Source organism: Ambystoma mexicanum, chromosome 3p (genome assembly GCF_040938575.1).
Source record: "Ambystoma mexicanum isolate Mex_15411 chromosome 3p, UKY_AmexF1_1, whole genome shotgun sequence".
Lineage (NCBI taxonomy): Eukaryota > Metazoa > Chordata > Amphibia > Caudata > Ambystomatidae > Ambystoma > Ambystoma mexicanum.
Window position 1 is genome coordinate 765050168 of NC_090925.1, and position 27524 is coordinate 765077691.

Here is a 27524-nt window from a genome sequence, read left to right on the forward strand (position 1 = left end):
TCTCCCCTGATGCTGTCCTAGGTTGTGAGGAACTCTTAAAGAGAGAGGGGCGACTTAGCCCATCTGTTCTACACATGCCCCTGTCTACTCTAACGCCTCATTGGTCTCCAGCTCTGTCTTTCTTCTCACACTGGGATCATGGGCCAGCGGTGCCTGTCCCAGTCCTTAAGGACTTCCCTCGTGGAGACCTAGAAGGGATGCTGAGCCCATCGGCTCCACTCATGACTATGAGCACTGCAGCAACTAATTGGTCTCCAGCTCGCTCATAGTCCTCACACCACTATGAGGATGTCTCCCCTAACCCTGCCACGAGCCTTGAGGAATTCTAATGTAAAGGCAGAAAGGAATGGCAGGCCATCTGCTCCCCCCTCGTGGACCTGGCTGCTCTAAGCAGACAGTGGATTCTAGCTCTGCCTTTCCTCTCACAATATGCTAGGATATCCCCACGATGGCCGTCTCAGGCCGTGATGAGGTTTATTTTATTTCTTTTTCTTTATTGATTGCATTTCTTATACCCCCCAAACCCGGGGGTATCCCGGCGTAGGTTACAGAAGGCTTAAGTCTCTGGTTACAGTGAGAAAGCTGTTACATAGGCAGGCAGATATGTTACAATTAAGACATGAACAGAAAAGGGTAACCCACTAGAGCGCTGATGGCAGCCAATATCCTATTACAGATGCTCCCAGTGCGAATGCAAACCACACAGACAATGACTGAGCCAGTGGGTGAGGCTAGGCTATGCCTGGTTTGTCCCCCGGACGTGCTTATCGAGAACTTAGTATTTGTTAAAAAGCCAGGTTTTTAGGGTCTTCTTGAATGTAGGGTCGGCTTCAAGGTGTGCTTGAAGACGTGGCGATGGGCACTGCAGCGACTCATTGGTCTCCAGCTCTCTCCTTCCTCTCACACCATGAGGAGGAGTTCTCACCCAGGGCCAGAGCGGGTATGGAGGAATTCGTATTTAAAGACAGAAGGGACAGCCGCCCAGGTACTCTGCTGGGGTCCATGTCTGCTGCACCACCTCACTGGTCTTCAGCTCTGTCTTTCTTCGCACACTAGGAGGATTTCGGACCTACTGCTGCCCCGAGTCTTGGGGGGTTCCTTATTTAAAGAGAGAAGGAACAGCAGCCTATCTCCCCTCTTCCCATGTCTCCTGCAACACCTCATTGTCACCTGCTCTGTCTTTCTTCTCAGACTAGGATGATTTCTGACCTACTGCTGCCCTGAGTCTTGGGGGGGGGGGGTCCTTATTTAAAGAGAGAAGGAACAGCAGACTATCTTCCCTCTTCCCATGTCGGCTGTAATACCTCACTGGTCTTCAGCTCTGTCTTTCTTCTCAGACTAGGATGATTTCTGACCTACTGCTGCCCTGAGTCTTGGGTGGGAGGGGGGTCCTTATTTAAAGAGAGAAGGAACAGCAGCCTATCTCCCCTCTTCCCATGTCTCCTGCAACACCTCACTGGTCTCCAGCTCTGTCTTTCTTCTCAGACTAGGATGATTTCTGACCTACTGCTGCCCTGAGTCTTGGGTGGGAGGGGGGTCCTTATTTAAAGAGAGAAGGAACAGCAGCCTATCTCCCCTCTTCCCATGTCTCCTGCAACACCTCACTGGTCTCCAGCTCTGTCTTTCTTCGCACACTAGGAGGATTTCGGACCTACTGCTGCCCAGAGTCTTGGGGGTGGGGGGGGTCCTTATTTAAAGAGAGAAGGAACAGCAGACTATCTTCCCTCTTCCCATGTCGGCTGTAATACCTCACTGGTCTTCAGCTCTGTCTTTCTTCTCAGACTAGGATGATTTCTGACCTACTGCTGCCCTGAGTCTTGGGTGGGAGGGGGGTCCTTATTTAAAGAGAGAAGGAACAGCAGCCTATCTCCCCTCTTCCCGTGTCTGCTGCAACACCTCATTGGTCTCCAGCTCTGTCCCTCATATCCCCCTGTCTGCGCCCAAGCCTTTTTGGTTGTGACTGGAAAGAAGCGAACGCCAGAGAAAGCGAGGACCGCCCATTCTCCCCAGTCATGCTGCCTAGTCTCCAGCTCTGTGTCTGCTCTGTACACTCTGCTAAGCCTTTCTGAAGTCTAATTTATAAAGATATGTGTTTGTTCCAGAGGTCCGTCCAACCTGCCCACACCTTGTATCCAGCTCAGCCTTTGCTTCATCCAAACAGCTCTCCCCTGGGGCACCCCTGGAGTGTAACTTGTCAAGCGCCAGATCTCAGCCACAGACTGCCAGGTGGGAGGGAAGACTGAGAGTCAAGTCCAAGTGCGGGTCCCAGAAAGACCCCTCGGGTGAGGCCCAGGCCTCTTCTGCGCATGGGCGGGTCTGATCTAGGCTGCCCTGGCCCGTCTTCCAGCTGTTAATCCGGCCCAGAGCCCTGTCCCGACGCTGCCCCGTCCCTTTCTATACAGGGTGGAGGGGGGTCTGTTATTCGGGGGCAGAACCCCCTTTCTGGATTGAAAGAACAAGGGGTGCTTGTGTGCGGGGACAGGGCCCCAGGCAGCTGGCGTCCTTCTGTCTGAATCGACACTACTCCTGCCGTGGACAGCAACCTTACGCTATAACAACACTTGTGTATGGTTTCATTGTGTGTCCTCTTGAAGAGTATCCCTGACCCCGCGCGTGGCCGGCGCCTTGTTCCCTTCAGGTGGCTTCTAGTGAAGGGTGGGAGTCAATGCTTTAAGTGAGTCTCCAACAGGTGGGGCTGAGCAGGGGCCCCACGCCCCCCCCAGCCCCCAGTCCCACCTTAACATTGGCGGATGCATTGTCGCGGCCGTAGCCGCGACGGGAGAAGCGCCTGCCATGAAGTCAGGCAGCTGACAGAAGTGCCAGCCAGCTACAGCGACGCTGTGACTGGCTGCCACTTCCGTCAGTCATAGTAACTGCCTCTGGTGACCCCTCGGGTGAGGGCTCACCAGAGGCAGTTACTGTCCCTTTGTATCCCCAGGTCGCCAAGGTGTCTTTAACCCTCGGCGAACCTGGGGATTCCTCGACATATTTCGAGGTTTATAAAAGATGGCTTTGAAAGTACACATTTCAAGCCATCTTTTATAAAGCTTTGCCGCCGGACAATTTTGTCCTTAGTCAAAGCTTTATAAAAGATGGCTTGAATTGTGTACTTTCAAAGCCATCTTTTATAAACCCGAAATGTTTAAAAAGATGGCCTGAAAACTAGGCAAACCGTATGCACACAAATATATATACATGTTATATATCTGTGGGCGTACCTTACTATGGTTTGTGTACTTTGCAAGCCATGTTTTCTAAACATAGAGATATGATATATAACATGTATATGTATTTGTGTGCATACCTTACGATTTGCGTATTTACCAGGCCACGCCCTTCCCACAAGCCACGCCCCCAAATGAGGCCCCCCCCCCTCGATTTCTTACCCCACTTAAAGCCCTGGTGGGAGTTGAACAGAATCAATTCCACGCGCGAGACCGGAAACCGGGGAAAAAAACAGTGCACCCCCATTCCCTTTCGCGGTATTGCCCTAACTCTGGGGCCAGTGAAGAGGGGGGAGCGCGACCCCAAGAATACACTTCAGAAAACTTCAAAAACTCATGGGGTAATTCATGGATTATTTGCGCCAAAAAAACGGGATTTGTACGCCATTCTGCCCGCAAATCCCCATTTGTTAAACAGGGATTTGCGGGCATAATGGCGCACAAATCTCGTTTTTTTCGGCGCAAATAATCCATGAGTTACCCTGTAAATATATAATTAAGAATAAATCTGTGCAGCAGCCGCACCATCCCACAGAGCTATCTTGGTTACAGTGGAAGAAGTGACCCGAACGTCAAACACACATCTCTGCAGCAGGCGCCTCAACTCCCCGAGCTGACATCCTGCACTTGCAGGGTTGCTACGGAGCTTGAGGAGTGGCTCCGAGGGGGAAGGGGAGGGTGGATCCCATTTAAGACTTCTTCTGGGTGCCCGGGGAGGAGGGAGCAGATGCCACTCCATCAAGCATCTGCAGGGAAGGCACGAGCTGCATCCTCTCGCCGCGCCGGCCCGTGTGCGGGTCCCCCCGCCCCCCCCTGTATATCTCACCCCCTCCGCATCGACCCCCTGCGCTATGCTGCGCCTCGGAACCCTGCTCGGGTGCTGTGTCGCCATCTGCTGGAGTCACCCGAAAGCCCAGGACATCGGCAGAGGAGTGGTGAGTCCCGGGTCGCTGAACCTGCTTGGAATATTAGGGGGCGGGGGGGGGGCAAAGAGGGACAAGCCACGCTAGAGGCGATGGTGAGAGAGCCAGAGGCTGGCCGGACACAGAGGTCGAATGAATTCCATCCGAGCCCCGCCTCAGCCCTTTAATTCCCCCGAGGCCTAGGAACTGAGAACAGCTGAGCAGGGAACGAACACCTGGCGTTACAGCGCCCAGAGAAGCGCTATTATGAAAGGGAATGGGGGTTTGCAGCACTGCAGCAGACGATGCAGCGATGAATGAGAAACCTGCAGGTATATCTCTGCTGCATGTTCTTAACCCACTGAGCAATTCCAAGGATTTGCTGGATTTCAAAGCTTGAAATGAAGCTTCTAGGAATGTTTTGTAGCTGTTTCAAAACTGATATTTTCCCAAAAAAATACATGATCAGTGTCCTCTGTTAATCTGGCAGGATGGGAAGTTGGTTAGTGCCCATCTACTTACAATCGGAACAGCTCGACAGAGACCTGCCTAAACCCCCAGGACTGGCCCAGAGACTGCGGGTGCGTGAGACGCTCTTGGGGGCGCAGGGGAGGGGACCTCCGGGATTTCTGGGGTCTGGGTGGAGGCACGAGAATAAAGCTTGGACCCTGTAATGGGAATCGGGACCGGGCATCTCACGTGACTGTCTCTCAATTTCAAAGTGTAATGAGGTTTGTGTCCCTTGACCAGATGCCCTGTCCTTCAGTGTTATACAAATTCAGGGAAGTAGACAAGTTCCTTGAGGGATCTTAGGCTCTCTAATCACCCAGACTTCACAGCCTTTCTTAGTGTAACAATGTAAATTGCACTATACTGCTTTGCATTCTGGTAGCTGTCATTTTCCAATCAGGATTTATTTGATTTTATTTATTTGCATTTGTAAAGCGCACAAACTGCCCTGGGGCATCGTGGCGCTGTTCTGAAGGCTTACTTGGTGACATAAGTGCATTTGAGGCATAACTGCATGTTGCTTCATACAGTTACAGAAGTGCTTGACATGGGTTACATGGTTAAGTGCGAAAACTATATGGTGCGCCCATCTTGAATGGCGGCAGCCTATATATGTTTATGTGGTCAAACGTATATGGCGGCAGCTACAGGCAGTTACATAGTCAAAAGAATAGTACACCAATACAAGGTGTCAGCCACATGTTGCATGGCGGCAGCGACTCTCAAGGAGTAGGTGTGTGCTGCCAGGCGTAATAGTACCGCGGGGGCATGCCACGCATGGGGCCGGCCCCTTGTAGCGGGGTGGCAAGTGCATACTATAGATGGGTGAAAATCGTGGGGCAAGTCTCAGGGTATTACGGGCCGCTACATACACTTACTAGGGTAGGGCGAGGCGGGATGCCCCCCGAAGTACACAAGCCACCAGGGGGTGGGGGTTAACATGCATACAGGGTGCAGCAGGGGGCGGGTCCACTTGCATACGGGGTGCAGCGGGGATGGGGGGAGTTCACTTGCATAATCGTGCAGCGGTGGTGGGGGTTCACTTGCATACGAGGTGCAGCGGGGATGGGGGGAGTTCACTTGCATAATCATGCAGCGGGGGGTGGGGGTTCACTTGCATACGGGGTGCAGTGGGGGTGCGGGGTAGCACTTGCATACAGGGTGCAGTGAGAGGGTTAACTTGAATACAGGGTGCAGCAGGGGGTGGGGGATCACTTGGCTACAAGGTGCAGCGGGGGTGGGGTGTTCACTTGCATACAGGGTGCAGCGGGGGTGGGGGGGTTCACTTGTATACAGGGTGCAGCAGGGGGTGGGGGATCACTTGGCTACAAGGTGCAGCGGGGGTGGGGGTTCACTTGTATACAGGGTGCAACGGGGGGTGGGGTGTTCACTTGTATACAGGGTACATCGGTGGGTGGGGGTTCACTTGCATACGGGGTACTGCAGCGGGGGGTGGGGGGCTTCACTTGCACACAGGGTGCAGTGGTGGTGGGGGATCACTTGGATACAGGGTGCAGCGGAGGTGGGGGATCACTTGGATACAGGGTGCAGTGGGGGGTTCACTTGCATACGGGGTGCAGCGGGGATGGGGGGAGTTCACTTGCATACGGGGTGCAGCAGAGGTAGTGGGGGGGTTCACTTGCATACGAGGTGCAGCGGGGGGTGGGGGATTCACTTGCATACGGGGTGCAGCGGGGGTTGGCGGGAGTTCACTTTCATAATCGTGCAGCGGGGGTGGGGGTTCACTTGCATACGGGGTGCAGCGGGGATGGGGGGAGTTCACTTGCATAATCATGCAGCGGGGGGTGGGGGTTCACTTGCATACGGGGTGCAGTGGGGGTGGGGGGTAGCACTTGCATACAGGGTGCAGTGGGAGGGTTAACTTGAATAGAGGGTGCAGCATGGGGTGGGGGATCACTTGGCTACAAGGTGCAGCGGGGGTGGGGTGTTCACTTGCATACAGGGTGCAGCGGGGGTGGGGGGGTTCACTTGTATACAGGGTGCAGCGGGGGGTGGGGGATCACTTGGCTACAAGGTGCATCGGGGGTGGGGTGTTCACTTGTATACAGGGTATAATCGGTGGGTGGGGGTTCACTTGCATACGGGGTACTGCAGCGGGGGGTGGGGGGCTTCACTTGCACACAGGGTGCAGTGGTGGTGGGGGATCACTTGGATACAGATTGCAGCGGAGGTGGGGGATCACTTGGATACAGGGTGCAGTGGGGGGTTCACTTGAATACGGGGTGCAGCGGGGATGGGGGGAGTTCACTTGCATACGGGGTGCAGCAGAGGTAGTGGGGGGGTTCACTTGCATACGAGGTGCAGCGGGGGGTGGGGGGTTCACTTGCATACGGGGTGCAGCGGAGGTAGTGGGGGTTCACTTGCATACGGGCTGCAGCGGAGGTAGTGGGGGGTTCACTTGCATACGGGGTGCAGCGGGGGTGCGAGTTCACTTGCATACGGGGTGCAGCGGGGATGGGGGGGTTCACTTGCATACGGGGTGCAGCGGGGGGTGGGGGTTCACTTGCATACAGGGTGCAGCGGGGGGTGGGGGTTTCACTTGCATACAGGGTACAGCGGGGCTGGGGGTTCACTTGCATACGGGTTACTGCAGCGGGGGGTGGGGGGCTTCACTTGCACACAGGGTGCAGTGGTGGTGGGAGATCACTTGGATACAGATTGCAGCGGAGGTGGGGGATCACTTGGATACAGGGTGCAGTGGGGGGTTCACTTGAATACGGGGTGCAGCGGGGATGGGGGGAGTTCACTTGCATACGGGGTGCAGCAGAGGTAGTGGGGGGTTCACTTGCATACGAGGTGCAGCGGGGGGTGGGGGGGTTCACTTGCATACGGGGTGCAGCGGGGGTGGGGGTTCACTTGCATACCCGGGTGCAGCGGGGATGGGGGGAGTTCACTTGCATACGGGGTGCAGCGGAGGTAGTGGGGGGTTCACTTGCATACGGGCTGCAGCGGAGGTAGTGGGGGGTTCACTTGCATACGGGGTGCAGCGGGGGTGCGAGTTCACTTGCATACGGGGTGCAGCGGGGATGGGGGGAGTTCACTTGCATACGGGGTGCAGCGGGGGATGGGGGGTTCACTTGCATACGGGGTGCAGCGGGGGGTGGGGGTTCACTTGCATACAGGGTGCAGCGGGGGGTGGGGGTTTCACTTGCATACAGGGTACAGCGGGGCTGGGGGTTCACTTGCATACGGGTTACTGCAGCGGGGGGTGGGGGGGCTTCACTTGCACACAGGGTGCAGTGGTGGTGGGGGATAACTTGGATACAGATTGCAGTGGAGGTGGGGGATCACTTGGATACAGGGTGCAGTGGGGGGTTCACTTGAATACGGGGTGCAGCGGGGATGGGGGGAGTTCACTTGCATACGGGGTGCGGCTGAGGTAGTGGGGGGGTTCACTTGCATACGGGGTGCAGCGGGGGTGGGGGTTCACTTGCATACGGGGTGCAGCGGGGATGGGGGGGAGTTCACTTGCATACGGGGTGCAGCGGAGGTAGTGGGGGGTTCACTTGCATACGGGCTGCAGCGGAGGTAGTGGGGGGTTCACTTGCATACGGGGTGCAGCGGGGGTGCGAGTTCACTTGCATACGGGGTGCAGCGGGGATGGGGGGAGTTCACTTGCATACGGGGTGCAGCGGGGGATGGGGGGGTTCACTTGCATACGGGGTGCAGCGGGGGGTGGGGGTTCACTTGCATACAGGGTGCAGCGGGGGTGGGGGTTTCACTTGCATACAGGGTACAGCGGGGCTGGGGGTTCACTTGCATACGGGTTACTGCAGCGCGGGGTGGGGGGCTTCACTTGCATACACGGTGAAGCGGGGGGTGGGAGGGGATTGGATGAATGGAGGGAAAGAAAACTGCAATTATACACTTTGCTTAGCAGCTTATAGACGTGTTAAATTGGTTTATTTTGATGCATGCACTTTCAGGAAATCTCTTTAAAACAGGGTATTCGTAAAATTCAGACATTGAACACGTTTCTACCAAGTGGACCGGAGGCAAGTCCCTAAGTGGCGGACTGGTCTCAAGCCCTCGCCTCATCATTTCTCTCGAGTGTGTGATCCTGGGCAAATCACTTTACCCTTCTGTGGCGTATCTTTGGCACGGTCCATGTGAACTGCATAGGCCTGTCTTCACATCAAACAGGGGTCGATGTAATGTATATATTTAGCTCGGCCTAGATGAAATGAAGTACATTAGTTGAATATAATACGTTGCAATTGCTGCATTTTTTGATCGTTTAAAATGTGTGTGTATGTTCATTCTCTACACATGTCCCTTTACCCTGAGGTAAGGCAATGGCAGATATGTGAACACTTAGGAGTGGTGCTTGGTGGTGGGTCAGGGTTTTTGATTTTCAATTGTGGGCTGGTCTGGCTCTTCAGTCACTGGACCCAATATTGTCAGAACCAGCTCAGCTTTTTATCTTTCCAGAGCCAAAGAAATCTATGTTTTATAATTTAGTGAACGCCATTTTCAGCCTTAGATCATTATTTTTTTCTTTCAATAATGCAGCGTAACACAGCAGATTTCTTACAAAAAAAGCAAATATAGGTACGTTGAAAAAACACCAACTGCCAGCATGATTTTTTAACTCCCATTTCTATTGGTTTTCACATCTATAAAAGGGGTGTGTCAAGGGGGCAGGGCCTCTACAAGGCAGGCGTGGCTTCACGCCCAGTGTTTTTATTTTTAGGAGCTGCCTCCTTGGTTAAAAAAAATGTCTACCCCCGTTTAGGGCTTGGCCCCGAAGTCCAGGGGAGCACAGGCTCTTTAAAAAAGGATTATGGTGACTGCTTTTAATAGAAAATGTAAGCAGCAGAAAATCTGTTTATATTGTACATTAAAAAGCCATCTTAATCCCATTTTAGAGACTCGCCCCCTGGTTCTCTTCGGACACTTTCGGGTTGCAAACATTACCTAAATATGATATAAGTTATTTATCATGCTCTTAATACCCAGAGGTTTCTAAGCGCGTACCCGGGGATCGAACCTGTGGTGCTGCTTGTTGTCTTGCTTCCAAGGCGAGCACGTTGCCGCTGAGCTATCCTCCTGAGAGGTCAGTTCAGTGATGGAAGGTGGCAGCCCTACCTACCAATGTGCCTGTTCTAGATGCGTCCTCGTTAAGGCAGTTTGTGGCCTGCCCCGAGCGCGGGCAGCTGCAGGCAGAAAGGGGCCGCGTGGTGTGGCTGAGCTATCCTCCTGAGAGGTCAGTTCAGTGATGGAAGGTGGCAGCCCTACCTACCAATGTGCCTGTTCTAGATGCGTCCTCGTTAAGGCAGTTTGTGGCCTGCCCCGAGCGCGGGCAGCTGCAGGCAGAAAGGGGCCGCGTGGTGTGGCTGAGCTATCCTCCTGAGAGGTCAGTTCAGTGATGGAAGGTGGCAGCCCTACCTACCAATGTGCCTGTTCTAGATGCGTCCTCGTTAAGGCAGTTTGTGGCCTGCCCCGAGCGCGGGCAGCTGCAGGCAGAAAGGGGCCGCGTGGTGTGGTGTGGGACAGGTGCACACGCCCCTCGGCCCTGAGCCCGCACAGCTGGGTATTATTAAAAGGCATTCCATCCCCTGGAGAGGGCGGCGCACCCCCAATCTTGCTGGCCTGTAAGGTGGTGACTCCCCCGCTCGCCAGCCCGGGGCTGCAGATATGCAGCGGCCGGGGGAGGGGAGGCCTTCGCGGGAGGTTCATTAAGGGCAGCCGCGCGCCCGGGGCGAGGAGGGGGAGCGCATCTCACAGAGAGTGCTCCAGAAATAGGCCCATTACCGGCCGGGAAGACATGCACTCGGCACCCGCAGGGAGGGGCCGCTGGGGGCTGGCGAGGAGGATGGGAATCCTAGTTCAACTCACTGTAACCCCCTTATTGTTCTCCTCAACGCCCCCCTCGGCTCCTGGGGCCCGCGCAGGATGACCGCGTCGGGAGATCATCCCAGATTCTTCCAAGCATACTCTCTGCAGTGATTAGGGCACACGTGTACGAACCAGCTGCATTGGCGCCCGTTTACTGGCACAAAACGAACGGTAATTTGGTGGTTATGACTAGTACTACCTAACTCATGTGGTACTCCTTTCACCAGCTTTATGAGAATAAAAGGCTAATCAGTTCCGGCAGAAGGATTTGAATCCCGTGACCGGATGCTGAAACCGCTACCTCACATTTGTTCTCTCGTGTGTACATAACGTTACCCCACTGCTGTATGATTATTGTGTACGTGTTTCTGTTCTAAGTGCATTCTCTCAAACAATTATTATACAAAATAAATACTCAAATTCCTTAACTAAGCTTTCTGGACCCAAGCTCAGCAAGGGCCTTCAATAAGGTTCACAGGCCCATAACTCCCAGTAAAGCCAGAGTGAGTGGTCTATAAAGCTATTATACTGCATCACTTTTGATAGCATATAACAGTGGTCTACTACCTTTGGCTCTCAAGTTGTTTTGGACTCCATCACCCCTATCCATCAAAGCCTACGGAAAGGAATCCTGGTCCAAAACATATGGAGAAATGCAGGTGGCAGACATCTGGTATGTCACATATGTAATAGTTTATCCAAATATGCCTGGAAATATCTACAGGTGCGGACAGAGGGCATGGTCTGTAAAGCTAATAGAGAACCACCCATTGTTTAAATAAACTAAGAAAATTAACTAAGGCAAACAACACATTTTTCAGCCTTTTGACCAGCGGGTGAATATATTTCAATATTTTGACCCCTCTCTTCTGTCTACACTTCTGTCTACTGCACTTACTGGTGTACTCCCATTTTAGGCCTTTCTCCCTTTATCCAGGTATCCCGAATCTAGGTGTTACTACATTTACTGTTGTGCCCCCATTTTGGGCATTTCTTCCTCTACCCAGCTATCTCACATCTAAGTGGTTTTACTTTTACTGTTGTACCACCAATTGGACGTGCCTCCCCCTATTCAGGGGTCTCAATCTAGGTGTTTTGTTTCTACACTTACTGCCCAGACCCTCTACCCCCCACTCCCTCACCTGACCCCAGCTGCACAGTCCATACATGTGTACTCAGGGTCTCAATCTTGGGAGACCACAACTGGCAAGACCAGCCAACCGCATTGGCCCTAGAAAAACAACATTGCAGATTAACTCCATCTTGTTCATGGTATGTATACGTTGCACCACGTCTGTGTCTGTGCCTACCAATCTAGACAACTGGGTGGATCTCCTGCCGATGGCCGAGTTTGCGTATAATAATTCTGTGCATTCGTCTACTCGTATGAGTCCTTTTTTTTTGCCTTGACAGGCGTACATCCACATTCTCCCTCAGTGGCCAACCTTCCTCTATCTAATATTCCATCCCTAGATTGTTATCAGAAACAAATAACAGAAAACCATTGGACGGCATACTCCAATTTGGAAAAGAGCAGGGAAAGGACCAAGGAATGCCCAGATCGAAATCTCTGACAGGATCCTTCCTTGGAACCAGGATGTTAGGCAGAATCCAGTGCAGTTCCCTTAGGGAGCACTACACAAGATTAAGACTACAGGTGAGAGCAATAAATCCCCTTTGGTATCAGTCCGTACCACAAAGATTTAGTTGGTAGCTGTGGCTGAGCAGTCAGACTTATCTCAAGAGGGAGATGAGCAGTATTCAGGGTTTACACAATAGGTCTACTGTACTATGGGACAAGGAAACACTGACCAAAGCTTTGTATTAAAAAGTAGTTATATGTTTATTTTCTACACTTCTAAGAAAACACATTTATCACAGTCATCAAGCAAGTTAAATTAAGTCAAGGAAAAATATACACACTCCCTATATAAATTGTAGACCAAGTGGACCAGAGTGAAAACTGAGCAAAACGGCACAGTGGAAACTACACACAAGGGATGTTCTTACAATTTCTCACAAGGGAGGGAAAACACAAGTTATTTAGAAATAGCTTCTTATACACCCTAGTAACACTTCCCATTAGCTTGTGACCCAGTTAGAGCAAGACAGTGCATTCGTATAAGCAATACTTAAATGAAAACTGAGCAAAATGGCATTTCACAAGATTAAACGCTGGAAAGGAAAGAGTAGTTATAAGAAAGGGCTGCACCACACAGTTCGAATGGAGAATCAATCTCGAGAAGGCAGATTTAACAAATGTAGCCAGAGTCAGTAGGCCTGTGCCAGAGTCAGTGGTACAGGGCCAGGGCTCAGGAGGAAAATGTTCTTGTAGCTGCAGTCAAGTCTTTGGTTAACGATATTGAAAAGGTGGATGCAGAGTGCGAAAGACAGTGATCAGAGAGGGGGGCGGCCAACCCAACAGGTAGGTAAAGGATTTAAAACACCTTTAGTGCTACCGCAAAGAAAGGGCGGCCTGGCGGAACATTGTACCTTTAAAGTGAAGAAGTGGCTCTTGCGGTGGCGGTTGTTCCTGGTAGTTCCTGCAGTTCGAGGGGTCCAGCAGAGGAAGAGAGGCTCTCATCGTGGAGGAAGGTTCGAGGTACTGCACTACCCAGGGATGAAACCAGCCACAGTGCTGCCAAACAAAGTTTAAAAGGTACGCTCCTTTTAATCGCGGTCCGGGTCGATAGCTGCCTGGTTATCCGGTCTCCAAGTGCAGGGCACTGGCGATTCGACCACAGCAGGTTCGGGAAGGCGATTGGCAAACTGGTTGGCCCCACCAGCTCAAGGGAAGAAGGCTCTTTCAGATGAAGATCTCCTCTCGTTGTGTGGAGAAAAGTGGTGAGACGCTGCAGCAGGGCTTCACCGGTGGTTCAGTCATTGCAGATGTCTTTGGCTTCTCTCCTCTTCGGCTTCTTAGTTCCAGTAGCGCCGTCTTGCTCTTCCAGTCCTCAGGACCATGCTTTTATGCAAAAAGATCCCCATTCATACAGCCCAGCTGTCACTCACACAGTGGAGTGGTCATTTTAGCGGGAGACCCTCCAGCCTATCAGGATAGAGTGTGACATGGGTTGCGGAGGCAACCCTGTCCAGGGGACCTACACCCCCTCCCACACAATGGACCCACCCCAGACTCAGTGGCGCCGGAAGGAGGGCTTCTGGGCAGAAGCCCGCCAAATGGACGAACAAAGGATCCCCAACTTGGGTTAAGATTGTAGAGAAAAACACGAGAAAGAAGTTATATTAAAGTTCTGGCAAATAAAACCTACAGGAGCAAAGTTAATATTAAAATGCATCGGCGGTATGTTAGAGGCTGTCAGAAAAAGTGGTAGCCTCGAACAATGGGAAAATAATCCCATAGACAAATATTTGCGGTCGAATATTTGTGGTAGTAACCACTGCCACCAGCCAGAAACTTTAGAGACAGGGACTTTAAGGTACCCCCTCGAAAATGAACATAGGGGAAAACTATTAACCCCTTCCAGTACCTCCATAGTAAGATGGTTTGTACTGGTTTAAGTTCATAACAATTGACTAGTAAAGTCAATGGGGACTTTACATGCCCTGGGAGACAATAGTCAGTCCTAGGGTATGGAGTCTACGTTTGGGGGTTGCTACGACACCCCTGTGTCACTGCGCTGAGGGTGCTGTGTAACACAAGTGAATAAAGATGGTTCCTATGGGGAAGAGGAAATCCCATAGGCATTAAACACAAAAATAGCCTAGAACACACATAGCAAAAACACCTAAGAGTGGGGAAAAAGTCTCACTCTTAGCAGGTAAAAAGAAACAAACCCTTCAAATCCAGCAAAGCTGCTGGGGGACTCTATAGGTAAGGGAAATTAGCCATAGAATGAGAATTCTCCCTAACACAGGAGACGGGGTCTGGCTGTCCACAAGCTATCTTCCACCATGGATTCATCCTTCTAAGCTAGCTCCACAATATTTCGGATCATTTAAGAAAGAATTCACCCAGTTGTCTACAAACTCAAATTACCCAGAGCCTGGAAGAGGATGCACCCTGTTTTTCATTCGTCCCTCCTAAGACCCTACCTGCTGGATCCCTTCTCCAGAACCTGTCGCAATCCACCTCGAAGAGCACCCCAAGAAGAGGACGAGTGCAAAGTATCCAGGATTTGTGACTCTCGCTACTTCCAGAGTGGCCAGCAGTATCTTATTCACTGGAAGGGCTATACTCTTGCAGAACGCTCTTGGGAGCCTGCCATTCATGTTCGTGCCCCGCCTCATTCCATCATTCCATAGGCGCTGTCCAGGGAAGCCCGGTCCAGGAGCACGAAAGAGGGGTCATAATGTCACGGCATCACGCTATACCATCTGGAGGAGGTGGAAATGGTTGCACACGCCAGTGCCTTTCCGTTTCAACTCCAAGCGTCTGCAACACTCCAGTTTATTTCCAAGATGGTGATCAGTACTTTAGCCATCGGCTTTCCAGAGGTCCTCACGTGCAACCCTTTCTCTAGCTACGGGAACCAACGCTAGAGTAAGTAGTCTTTGCTTGCTTGCTCTGCTCTGCCCTATCCCTCTTCTACCCCCTTGCTTCTGATTTCCTTGCATCTTCACTTTTACTACTTTTGACTCCTTCATCCCTCGCTTTAGCCATGTCTCCAGGCCTCATACTTACTTACCATTACTCTTGGACTTCTGGACAAACGGAACACTCATCTCCTCAGCCAACTGGAGCTGCTCTCTCCTTTGGGTTTTTTCGGCAATCGCTTTTTCCACAATTGACGTACATCCCTTTATGTAGTCGCTGGTGCAAGTTGGTGTCTACAGGCTGGCGCGGTGGGAGAAAGACCAAAAAGAATGTCCATGACCCTACATCTTCATACATTTCCCCTTCTTCCCCCAATTTGTAATTAGAATCTGACTCAAGTCAGAGAGGTTGGGGTGTGTGGTGTGGTCATGCCTTGACTGTGGGACTATGGTGCAAAAAGAGGCGTTAAGGCACATAAATTGTTTGGAGCTTCTTGCAGGGTCGTTTGCCATCAGATGCTTCGCAAATGGGTTCTTCCACTGTGTCGTGCAGCTATTGGTAGACAATGTGGCACCGGTTTGCTACATTAACAAATTAGGAGGCACCCGGTCAAGGTCATTGGTGGGCCTGGCCCTGGCATTCTTGAGGCACAGATCCAGGGTATTGTTCTGGTGCTGATCACACCTCTTTGGCGATATCGGCATTGGTTCCCGCTCTTGCTTCACATGGTCATGGCACCCCTGTTCTTTCTGCAGTCTCCCCAGACCTCTTCCTCAGTCCAACCCTCGAGCCCCACCCTTTCACAGTCACCTGGCACATTCATCCGGGGTTCCTGGGCTCCCAGCAGTCTGGTCATATGAGGGGGCATGGAAGGCCTGTGTTCGCTGGTGTGATTCAAGGGGTCTGGATCCTTTTTACGCCAGGGTACTACAGGTGGCAAATTTTCTGGCAGCATTTGCTGACTCCTTATCATACCGTACAGTTAACGTGTACCGGCCCTCTAGCTCTTCTCATCATGCCTAGATTGAGGGACTTCCGGTAGGTGGGCACCCGCTGATCTGCAGGCTCTTGGAGGGGATTCAGGTCTTCAGACCTTCTTCTGTGTCTCTGTAACTCCTGCTTGTGGCAGGTGAACCTTGTACGGACTCTTTGGGGAATGCTGAACTGTCACTTCAGGCTTTCTCGGCCCAGCTGGCTATGTTGATGTGCTTCATCTCCTACTGTAGGATTGGGGGCATTGGGCAACGCGACATTTCCGGTCGATTCTTCTGCAGGGACGCGGTGCAGTTTCATATTCATCGCCATACTAAATCTGTCTCTTGGATAATGGCTTCTTTTTCTCAGCTCTGTGTGACTGTCTTTGTGAGTACGGTTCGGGGTGTGTAAGATCATTGTACATTCCTTGCAGATGGATTTTCACCCCGTCTCCTCGCCCCCGCTGGCTACATGCATCCGATGTGTGGCGGGCCTTGCGCGTGTGGATGTCGCTCTCTCTTTGGTGCTCACACTGCATGCCTTATAACATTTTTTAGGCAGGGGAAAGGCTAGAAGACATTCTGCGGTTTGCTGATTGGGCCAATGATAGGGTGACCAGACGTTCCGGTTTTGCCCGGAAGGTCCCGAATGAAATTGGGAACAGGCTCATGTCTTTCAAAAAATACTTCAGAACTGAATTCCACATCTGATGTGTCCCAATAACCCACACATTCGGTGTGTATCTAAGACCACCCACGCACCCCGAGGCCATTGTCTCAGGATGATAGCTCAGGGGCAACGTGCTCGCTATGGGAGCAAGACGACACGAAGCAACACAGGTTCGATCCCCGGGTCCGCGCTTAGAAACCGCTGGGTATTAAGCACGTTATAAATAACCTATCATATCATATCATCGCAACATAGACACATTTTGCAGCATATAAAAGAAAAATGTGCAGCTCAGAACCATTTTTTTGCGGCATTCTTGCTGAACATATTTTAATGAGTGGAGACTACAAGCGCCAGAGTGTGGAATGGAGAGTGGGAGGATTGTCTGAGGGTGCAAGATACCCAGGCTTCCAGAGGGTGGGCGGGTGTGCACGAGAGAATAAAACTCTGAGAGAATGCACGAAGGAGGGTATGTGAGTGGGAGACAGAGGGTGCAGAAAAGAGAGAGGCACGAGAGAGTGGGTGCTTGACCCCCGGGCTTGAGAGAGAGCCTGGAGAAATGTGCTCTCGCTTTGTGCTCCTTTAGCCTTTGTGTGCTCGCCCCCATGCGTGCCCTCTGCACACTCCAACCCATCCACCTGTACACAGGAGGACTGGCCTATAGGGAACTCTGGAGTTGAGATTTCCCGCTGGTCCTCTGCACCAGGGGCCTTTTCCAAATATGGGAAGCCCCACAGCTCCTGTTTGATAAATTAGACAATATGGGTATCAAGTTCACAAATTACACGGATGATACGCAAATACTAATACCTATCACAGGAAGCCATGACACCAATTCTAAAAACCTAAGTAAGATGTATCTGGCCATTCAGGCGTCGATGGCAGTTAATGAATTGTGTCTCAATGACGATAAGACCGAGTTAATCCTCATTGGCAATAAAACTAAACTCAACATGTCAGGGGACACTTGGTTTCCAGCCCCACCCCTGGGTGACCTGTAGTCCCCCCTCCATATGTACTTTCCCCTCCATTTATTTTTTCCTCAGCAGATATTTCCCTTTCTTTCCAATTTTGCTTTTGTTCAAAATGTAGATTTTGAGGGTTTTTTGTGATCACGAAATCGCAGTGAGGTGGGAGTTCTGACCAAGGAATGTTAATCAAGTGAATAGAGTGGGCATTCCCATTCAGATATTGTCTGGAGGGAAGTTAGTGGGTCCCCAGGCGAAGCTAAGGCCTCTCCCCTCCTCCGACGCTCTGAATTTGGGGTTTAATTACATTGCAAAAAAGTGGGATTTTTTTTCTATGACAACCGAAGGGTTGGTTTGAGGGCTGATTTTGTTTCTTTGAAAACTGAAAACAATATATACATTTCTTTATGGCTGTGGACGGTAATTTCGAAGGTGTAGGATTGTTTTACTAACTGCGAGTCCAATGAGGTCGCTAACCCGTTCATTTCTTGGTGGAATTCCTAAAAGATTGAAAGTTGCCACGCTCTCTAGAATGTGTGATTTCTTGAGGCTGTTTGTCCCACAATTAATTCATCTGCGTCACGGCAGTGTTTTTCGACGATCTTGAGTTGTATTTTTCTTTGACGGGAGCCAGACAGTTGAGGCTCCTGTCAGATTCACAACGAGTCTTCCTGCCAGTTTATTGGGCACCCGTCAGCCAATGAGAATACAGCAGTTGGACAATGTGCCGCTGTCTGCCTAACAATACACAGAGAGGGGGAAACCCGGCTCTACAAAGGCACGCTTGGAGTACGGACATCAAAGCTATGTGGGACTCAAAGGCGCGGGAGGCGGTACCCTTTGGCATGCGCCCTGTGTGCTCCGTGGGAGTTTGTTCATCTCGCTGTGACTGTGGAGTTGCCAGTCTCTTTGTGGTTTCGCCTTAGCCAGCTCTGAAGAAACGAATATACAACAGTAGTGCCGAGTCCTTCCGGTCGTGCCCTGCTTCCCTTGAACTCCTGCCCGCCCTCTGTGAGCTGCCCTTCTATACCTTGCGTAGGTGCTCACGCCATGGTGATGTAATGCAAGGGGCCTGGGTAGTCTTAGGTGATATGCCTCGCCAGAGTCTGGTTTGGACTTGTTGCATACCCTGCTGTGCAGCATGCACACTTCTCACAGTGCAATGGTAGGATGCAGCATTCGCCATACCACCTTATGCTAGGGTGATCAGATTGCCAACATAAAAACACAGGACTGGCTATCAACATAGAAGTAGGATTACAGGCTGCCAGGACTAGACTTCCGTAGGTAGGGGCGTCACTAGAAATCAGTATTAGGTGAGTGGAGGGTAAACTAGGGTGGGGGGCGCAAATACAAGAAGCTGGGCCGGGCTGGTGGGACATCAAAGAAGCAGGAACAGGCCAAACTGGTTTAAGAATAACTATATTTGACCAAGCTGGTTAAAAAACCGTGACAATGTTTAGAGTAGGTTTAATCCAATATACATTTTGAATCAAGTTTCGGGAGGATAGCTCAGTGGCAACGTGCTTGCCTTGGAAACAAGAAGACATGAAGCAACACAGGTTCGATCCCCGGGTAAATACACAAATAAGAGACATATTCCTGTAACAGCACGTCGATGCCCGGGGCTGTGTGAGTGCTTTAAAAATGCAAAAAATAAAAAATATATATATAATTCCTACAAAGTTAACTCCTGTTTAACAGTTGCAAAAATGCCATTGCACTAAACAAGAGACTGCATTCTTTTAACTCATGCAGACATCACTCCCGGCACAGCTTCAAATAATGTGTGGTTAGAGATGGCATTTAGCAGAATAGATATCACTTTCAGCTCAGCTTTAAATAATAGCCAGTCAAAAAGAGTCAGTTTAACAGGAGAGATATCCCTCATGCCTCAGGTTCAAATGATAGTCAAGGACAGCCTGTTTAACAGATGATATGTCACAGAAAAGTGCCGAGTAGGGGGAAGGAGACAACTGTTCCCTTCGTCCTTTAGCAATGGTTGCAAGAATCTCACTTTGCCCCCGTGGATTTGTTCAGAGTTTTCAGAGTTTGGCTGTGCCTCCCAGTGGCGGCTGGTGATTTTTTTTAATTGAAGGGGAGTAAATATTTCCCCCAAATATGCCAGTATAGTGAAGGAACCCGAACCATTCAAGAAGAGGGGAGAGTCTCCCTCCCCACCTCAAGAACATTTTTTAAAATAATGGCTTAATATGGTGCATTTTACAGCACACTTTTCAAAAAAATATTGGTTAAAATGGCAAAAAAAAGTTTTGCAATTGGTTTTGCAGGGGAACTCATGAAAAATATCCAATAGATGCAAGTCACCAACAGTGCAGAGGAGCAGTTCCCCAGCACATTTTCATGATGCCTTTGCCCACAATATATGTAATTAAAAACATTTTCAATTTGGCTGCATACTTACATTTACACGCTGTTTGCACAAATATGGCACCTTGTTGCTATAAGACTTTTGAGAATTTGTAAGCATTATGACTAAAATCTGAAACCTGTTCACCAAAATACATGTGTGGTGCCGTTTTCCGTTGTGTGAGGAAATTTCCCCCTTTCATGGCACCAATATATAATCCAGTATTCCAATATACGCACACATTCATGTTTGCACATAATGGCAACTATAAGAAAACATGTCCACACTTGTTCTGCCAAAATATGGCAATATCCCCACGTATAGAACATACTCCAGTTGGCTTTACCATTAAAAATGCTACTATGCCACAGTATGAACACATATGTACTGTTAATGTGCGCATACATGTTTTACTGGAGTACTACTCCAGCGATTGATTAACCCACGCTATCTGCTTACACTTGTCGGTGTAATTTTCCTTTTTTTAAAAATAATAAAATGCCAGCCGTTAACCATGCAACTTCGAGCAGACCAATTATTGTCCTTTTGATACGTTGTGTATAGTGTGACTATGTAGCACACATATATTTGTTTAGGAATTAGGATGTTATAGACTTTTTGACCCTTGAGTATCCTTTTTGTTTATATAGTTTTGACTCCTGATACTAGGGTTTTCAGTGGGGCTCTCCTTTCTTTGGTTTTACGGCATGGAAACATGTAAAAACTGGCTTCATCAAAATGCCAGTCCAGCCACGTAAAAAGTTAATGATTGCTTAATCAAAGATGCCCAATACAAAATGTCATGCCACAGTAAGATGTGACTAGACTGGCTGCACCAAAATGCCAGTCTAGCTACATAATAGCATTTATCAGGCTTGCTTTATCAAAGATGCCCAATACGAAATGGCATTGCACAATAAGAAATGGCTGGGCTAGATGCATCAAAATTGCAGTCTAGGCATGCAATAACACTTATGCTTGTTTTAGCAAAGATGCCCAATACAAAATGCCATGCCACAGTAAGAAATGGCTACACTGGCTGCATCACAATGCCAGTCTAGCTACATAATAAAACTTATGCTTGCTTTATCGTAGATGCCCAGTATAAAAAGAAATGCCATGCCAGCCTTCTGCCCCCCCCCCCAGCGCCTCGCACACACACAATGTGATTGTGTGCATTCCAGGTTCTGGGGGGGTCAGAGGGGCAGACATGATATTTTTTTACTAGGCATCTATCATAGATGGCCAGTACAAAAATAACATACCTGGCCCCTACCCCCCCACCCAGCGTCTCACACAGGGAGCTGATTTTGGCTGGTGCGGCAGGATAGTTGTGTAGCAACCCCCCCCACCAAAATCACCTCCACAGCCCTGTGAACACACATTCACACAACCTTCGCATGCAGCATGCACTCACTCATTCACAATCACACCATTCATAATACACTCACACAACACAACCATACACAAATGCATACACTTTTAAATTAACGTACCTTCTGCCCCGGTCCTGATGCTTTCTCCCAGTGCTTCAGCTCCTGCATACCACAAACAGGAACCAGGAAGCAAAGAGCACTTCCTGTTTTGTGCACATTCACGCATGAGCCGGAACGCTGACTATGACGTGCCCCACTCCGCTTCTATGTGCGAGGAGGCACAGCCTCCTCGCACATAGCCTCCTCGCACATACAAACATGCAGTTCATCAGCCAGCATCGCCAATGGGCCATGCAAGGTTGGGGAAGCAAAACACCCCAGGCTTGAAGAGTTCATAGGAATTAGGATAGCACCCCAACTAAACCGTTTGCCCAGGCACGACCAGGAAAAGCTTCTGTGGTCAGGTCGACAGTCCAGCCTTCAGGTAATTGAATTGGGAAATACATTTAGAAATGTACTTTGTCAAAAGAATGAGAAAAGGGAGCTATTCAACGGAAGACATGACTGGAAGGCTCACAATCCTTCGCAGGTCGCATTCAGAAATTATAAATTAAACATACTAACATCTTCGGCTCCAATATTTGGCTTTTTTGTGGCTTTTCTTGGCATACATTAACAAAACATCAAAAAAGTTTAACTGAAGCATTGTGTGTCAATGTGACTTGGAGTGTGTAGAGATCCTAGCCCAAAGGACTCTTATGTGTCCTTAATAGAGGTGTAAGAAAAACAGATGGTGAAACTGGTATAGGGTAAGCTGCTATTGGAGCTCTGGAGGTAGCTATTGGTTACTAATGATCAGTATTGCCTTTACCAGCTGTATTGGTGCGATATTGCCACAATTCTTTAACGCGTGCATAATTCCTAGGTTTCTGCAAGGACGAGGGATCGCGTGTAGATATATTAGTTTGAGCATTTGACGTTGTTCCACTGCTCTTATGTAACTCGGTGATGTACACCATTTCACTCTTTTTGCCGTAGCCTTTCATGAAATCAAGTAACGTGAGATTTTGTCTGGTTTTTTAAAAAAAATAAAAAGGATGAAGTGAATTTAACCATTTTGGGTGTGAAAGTAGCATTGGAGACCGGGTCTTTCTGCCCCGATATGTGTATCTTTCACACTCCTTTGTGGGCTGGCACTCTGGCTACTCTGTCTGAGTGGGTCCCGCCCCTCTGCTTCTCACCTGCAGCCCTCTTCTACCAGGATCCTCCATTTCGCGTCCTGGCCTCGTTCCCCCTTTTGGTAGGGAAGCCCCTTTTCACCTCATGGCTGCTGGTCTTGTTGCTCACATTTGAGCGGCTACTTTTACCATGCTCGCCCTATTTCCAGCTTCCTATCTTCAATGACTCTCGTTTCCCTTCCCAGGATCTGCCCTCAATCTCCAATAGGGCAGCATTCGATCTTCCTTCCCTGTGGTGAGTCACATGGCAGAACGTCAAGTGGCCCAACGAGCCAGCCCACGGAGGAGAGAGTTCCCTACAATCCCGGTGTGGCCTGGATGTGTTCTGTGACCAGGTTGGAGGGACCAATCCCTTGCGGCAAAGGCAATACCTCCAGAACCTCAGAGTCCTTATGCTCCAGAGAGCATCAGCACAGGTGCCATGGCCAGAGTCAAGACTGGTGCATGAGATTATCCCCTGGCTGACGGCTGCCCAGTGACCAAACCAGCTGGAAAAGGCAGGGGGGGGGGTGCTGTTCTCTCAGCTCCCAATGGCTTCCTTCCCATGGCCCATTTGCTTCTTCTAGCTTCCCTGGTACCATAGGGTCATGACTGGAACACAGATTTCCCTACTGCTTGAATGGTGATTCTGATGTGTGTTCCCACAGAATTTCCCAGGAGAGAGGCTGTCTCTGGACACGTGGTTCCATCCCTTCTCGTCTCTAGTCTGGAATGTTTGTGTTGCTCTCTCTCTGGTAGAGATCTCCGTGCAGGGGAAACATATCTTCACAACCGGTAATTTCTGCCCTCCAAAATGACCACATGCTTTCTGGGCAAGGTCTCACATCCTCTTATTGTTTGGGTAAGTCCCTCCTGTTGTTACATACTCCCTGTAAAGCAGTAGTTTGTTGCCAAGTGTGGAAGGGCTAGTGACTGGAGCATCTGTTTTAGTTCATCGGTAGAGTTTTCATCTGGCACCTTTACCTCAGCTACCCTTCTTGGTTAGGTCCCTGAAGGCTAGCGAGGGGAGCTGTTCCTTCCCTTCGGAGATAGAGCTCTTGATTATGCCCTGAAGGTTAGTGTCAGAAGCTGTTCCTTCACCTCAGAGGTAGAGTTCATGTGTAGGTCCCTATGGGCTAGTTGGAGGTGCTGTTCCTTCACCTCTGAGGTTGAGTCCTTGGATAGGTCCCTGAAGGTTACTGAGAGGAGCTGTTCCATTAGCTCAGCGATAGAGTTCTTGGTTAGGTCCCTATAGGCTAGTGGGAGGAGATGTCCCTTCACCTCAGACATAGAGTCCTTGATTAGGTCCATAAAAGCTAGTCAGAAGAGCAGTTCCCTCGCCTCAGAGGTAGAGCTCTTGGTTAGGTCCCTGAAGGTTAGTGTCAGAAGCTGTTCCTTCACCTCAGAGGTAGAGCTCATGTGTAGGTCCCTATGGGCTAGTTGGAGGTGCTGTTCCTTCACCTCTGAGGTAGAGTCCTTGGTTAGGTCCCTGAAGGTTACTGAGAGGAGCTGATCCCTCAACCTTAGGAAGTCAGAGGTAGAGTTCTTTGATAGGCCCCTGAAGGCTAGTGAGAGGAGTTGTTCCTTCACCTCAGAAGTGGAGTTCTTGGTTAAGTCCCTGAAAGCTAGTGAGATGAGATGTTATTTTAACTCAGAGGTAGGGTTCTTGGTTAGAGCCCTTAACAAATAACATGTTTTTGAAATCCTGTTTCTTTGCAGTCCACCACTTTTAAGTATTTCGCTTGAACGCATTAGATGCCTCAGAAAATAAGCCAATGCAGCATCACTCCCTTTCTTACATCTGGTGTTTTCGGAATGGGCGGGGAGTTGGTGCACCTACTCTCGCACGGCCCCATGACATTTTGCTAGGAGCACAGGGGTACAATCAGTGTACAGCAATTAGTCCTGCACAAGTGTAAATCTATACACAAATAGCATTTCTGTGGTGTATTTAATGGTGTGGACATGAAATTAGAAGCAACATTTTACGCAAAGGAGTGTGGGTATGCAAAAATCTCATGTGTCACAGTGCTTCATTTAAGCCCTTTTTGGACGTTTTTTAGTCCATGAAAATGCCAGAATTTCATAGATTCTAGTAATCACTCGTTTACATTGGACATTAATCTCTGATGACTGCTAAGAGGTCCACATGTCTTTGTGACTGGCAACTGTGTATCAAACACATAAAACAATGCATTATGCAAAAGAAAATCAGTGAGTTTACAATATGTCTTTCTGCCTAGGAGCCTCAGAAGTAGTCTTAGGCATAGTATTTTTAAAAAACATCTCAAGAGTCCCTTCCACCCCTCCCTGTGACAAGAAATGATCTGGCTGTTTTGTCTTCCATTGTCTTCTGAAGCTTGAAAATCACGATGGAGGTGCATTCTACCCGTCTTTTTAACCTCTAAAAGTTGACTTCCATTTTGTTGTCATGGAAGTAATTGACTGATAGAATTTTAAGTATGGATGTATTTTGACTTCGAAAACATGGAATGACCTCCACATTTGAAGTCTTGTAATTGTATAACTTTCTATCCCTAAAGGGTAACGGAGGCATGGTCAGGTCCCTTCCTCCTAACATGAAGCCACCAGACGGCTGTGTATGGATCTCCACCTCCACCAAGGAGACCAGTTCTTGCAGCCAGGCAGTTTATTTTTCTTTTTTTAAAAAATGGAAACCTGTACTCCAGGATACTATCATGCCATCTCCACCTCAACGGGGGCACTAAAATGCAATGCAAGGGAGCCCTGACCACGTGCACAAGGAGGTTCCACATCATAATATAGTGGCGCAAAATAAAGTTGAACTTAATATGGACCTCATAATATTCACATATTGAATTTCATCTAAATCCATTGAACCTGGTGCAAAATGTGGACCCCCTCTATTCATTTTATTGGATTTATATGTAAAATATCGACTTATTTAATGGTGAATGTTTGTTTCGACCAATAGCTCAGTTGGTACAGCATTCACACCCATGGAAGAATCTCAGTCAATAAGGTGGCTGGAAAAGTGGGTGAGAATGCACAGTGACCCCGCCCACTTTTCTCAAGCCTCCCGAGACCCTTCCCTGTGTGCCGCCATCTTGATTGTGGGAAGACAACAGGGAGCCCCTCCCTGTTGCCTCGCCAAGCTCTCACCTTGCCCCTTATCTCCCAAAACACCCCACACCCTTCTCCCGCCCCTCCCTCCCGACTTAGCTGGTGGAGCAGAGCTTTGTGCTGTGGTCCTGACGCTCCTTGCCACCCGCGGCTGCTGTAATAGAAATAGAAAATGGACTTGGTCAGTCCTTACGGTGCTCAATTAAAAACCTGCCACTCTTACTTTGCTACCTGTTCCTAGCACTGTACTGTTTCATATTCTTCCCTTTAGCTCACCTTGCACTGGCACCACTTCACATATATAGGGTCGGGCTGGATAGCCATGCTGTGAAAGAGGGGAGGGTAAGAAATATCACTACTGATCTAATGAAGGCCTTGATGTAAAGAGCAAAAAGTAAAGGCGATAAAGGTCACCCCCCCCCCCTTGTGTCCCTCAGCTAACCAGAACCTGTCTTGCCAGAAGGTCTCCTGCCATAAATGTCACTTTAGAGTCTAGATATAGGCTTTGAATAGCAGAAATAAGTCGGCTTTATCACAAGACGCATTGACCACATGAGTTCCCAATCGTGCCGGTCAAATGCCTTTTCAGTGTCCCGAAAGTGCAGCGCCACCTGGGAGCCCCTGAAAACTACAGAGTCAGTGGGTGTGGTGGCATTGCACGTGTGTTCTGCAGTATTGCGGCAGGCGATGAAACCATGCTGGTCCTTCACCATAATTGGGACTAAAGGGGCAAAGCGATTAGCCAAAACCTTGGTAAATAACTTGGTATCAGAATTAACCAAGGCGAGAGGGCAATAGGAAAACAGGTTATATGGGTCCCCAAAGAGCAGCGAATACTGCCTTCACGCTGTGCTGGATTGTTATCAAAGAGGGGCTCAGGACTTGAAGCCAGCCAGCTGTGGTAAAGGTATAAGTGTTTCGCTGACACTGGATCAATGGTGTGTAAAAGGCGAACCCTGCGCCCAGGTGCATGCGCGCAAGACATTGATGTTTAAAAAGCCCTTTTGCTGACATGTGCTTCACGCTTAATACAGTGCTTTTCCTAGGCTTGAGCAATTCATAGGTTCATATAAGTACCCACGTGACAACTGGAGCGATGCTCGAATAGGACTCTTCACACGAGTCTTGTCCAGAAATCGCCTCCGCTACCCTTTTCAGCATTAGAGATGTCCTGGGCAAGTCCCCAGGTGAAGGGTCCTCTTTGTATACACCTGTAGGAAAACAGCACCGTGGGTTTTTATTCTTTCTGGGGGAAATCACAATGTATGTCTCACGCTGTGACTTCCATATGACCCTGATCTGCAGCATGAAGTGAAACTAATTCTAGTAATACTTGCAGAATTGGTGCTCAAGATTTTCCATGTTTTTCTGCTGGGATGATGTCAGCACCAGCCACGTTCCTGGCAGGCAATCCCTTCAAGGCATCGTTTAGTTACTATATTGTGATCGTACTATCCCGCCGTCCCGAATTTTCAGGCATCCGTTCTGGTAAACCAGAACTTACCAAATATTGACTCACCATCATCGAATGCTGAGTAATTTTGTTGTTCAGAAATTCTATGTAATAATGAAATAAGACCTATTTTTCTTCAATATCACTTGTTACTTATCAAATTTCCATTCTTTTTTATTTTTTTTGAAGTTTTGTTTAGCGCTGGCCCTACTCCGAGGATCTTGAAGCTCCTTACATGGTTCACATTTGGAAAAGGTGGGAGCTGAAAAGAGAAGTTACAAAATGTTTTCAGGAAAGGATAGGAAGAGTAGGATAGAGAAGTGATAGCAGAGGAGGACGGCAGGGTTGTGTGTGGGGAAACAGGTATGTTTTGAGGCTCTTTATGAAGGTGGTGATG

The 27524-nt window shown here is 49.5% G+C and overlaps 1 protein-coding gene across 1 annotated transcript in view; it reads left to right on the top strand.

The window, feature by feature from the left end:
* Positions 1-3929: 3929 nt before the first annotated feature.
* The window catches only part of MMP25 (matrix metallopeptidase 25), a 162907-nt gene continuing 139312 nt past the window's right edge, over positions 3930-27524 (top strand). Inside the window, exon 1 of the mRNA XM_069651697.1 lies at positions 3930-4159. Within this exon, the coding sequence (XP_069507798.1) occupies positions 4076-4159 (84 nt within the window). The 5' untranslated portion in view covers positions 3930-4075. The remainder of the gene's footprint in view (positions 4160-27524) is intronic.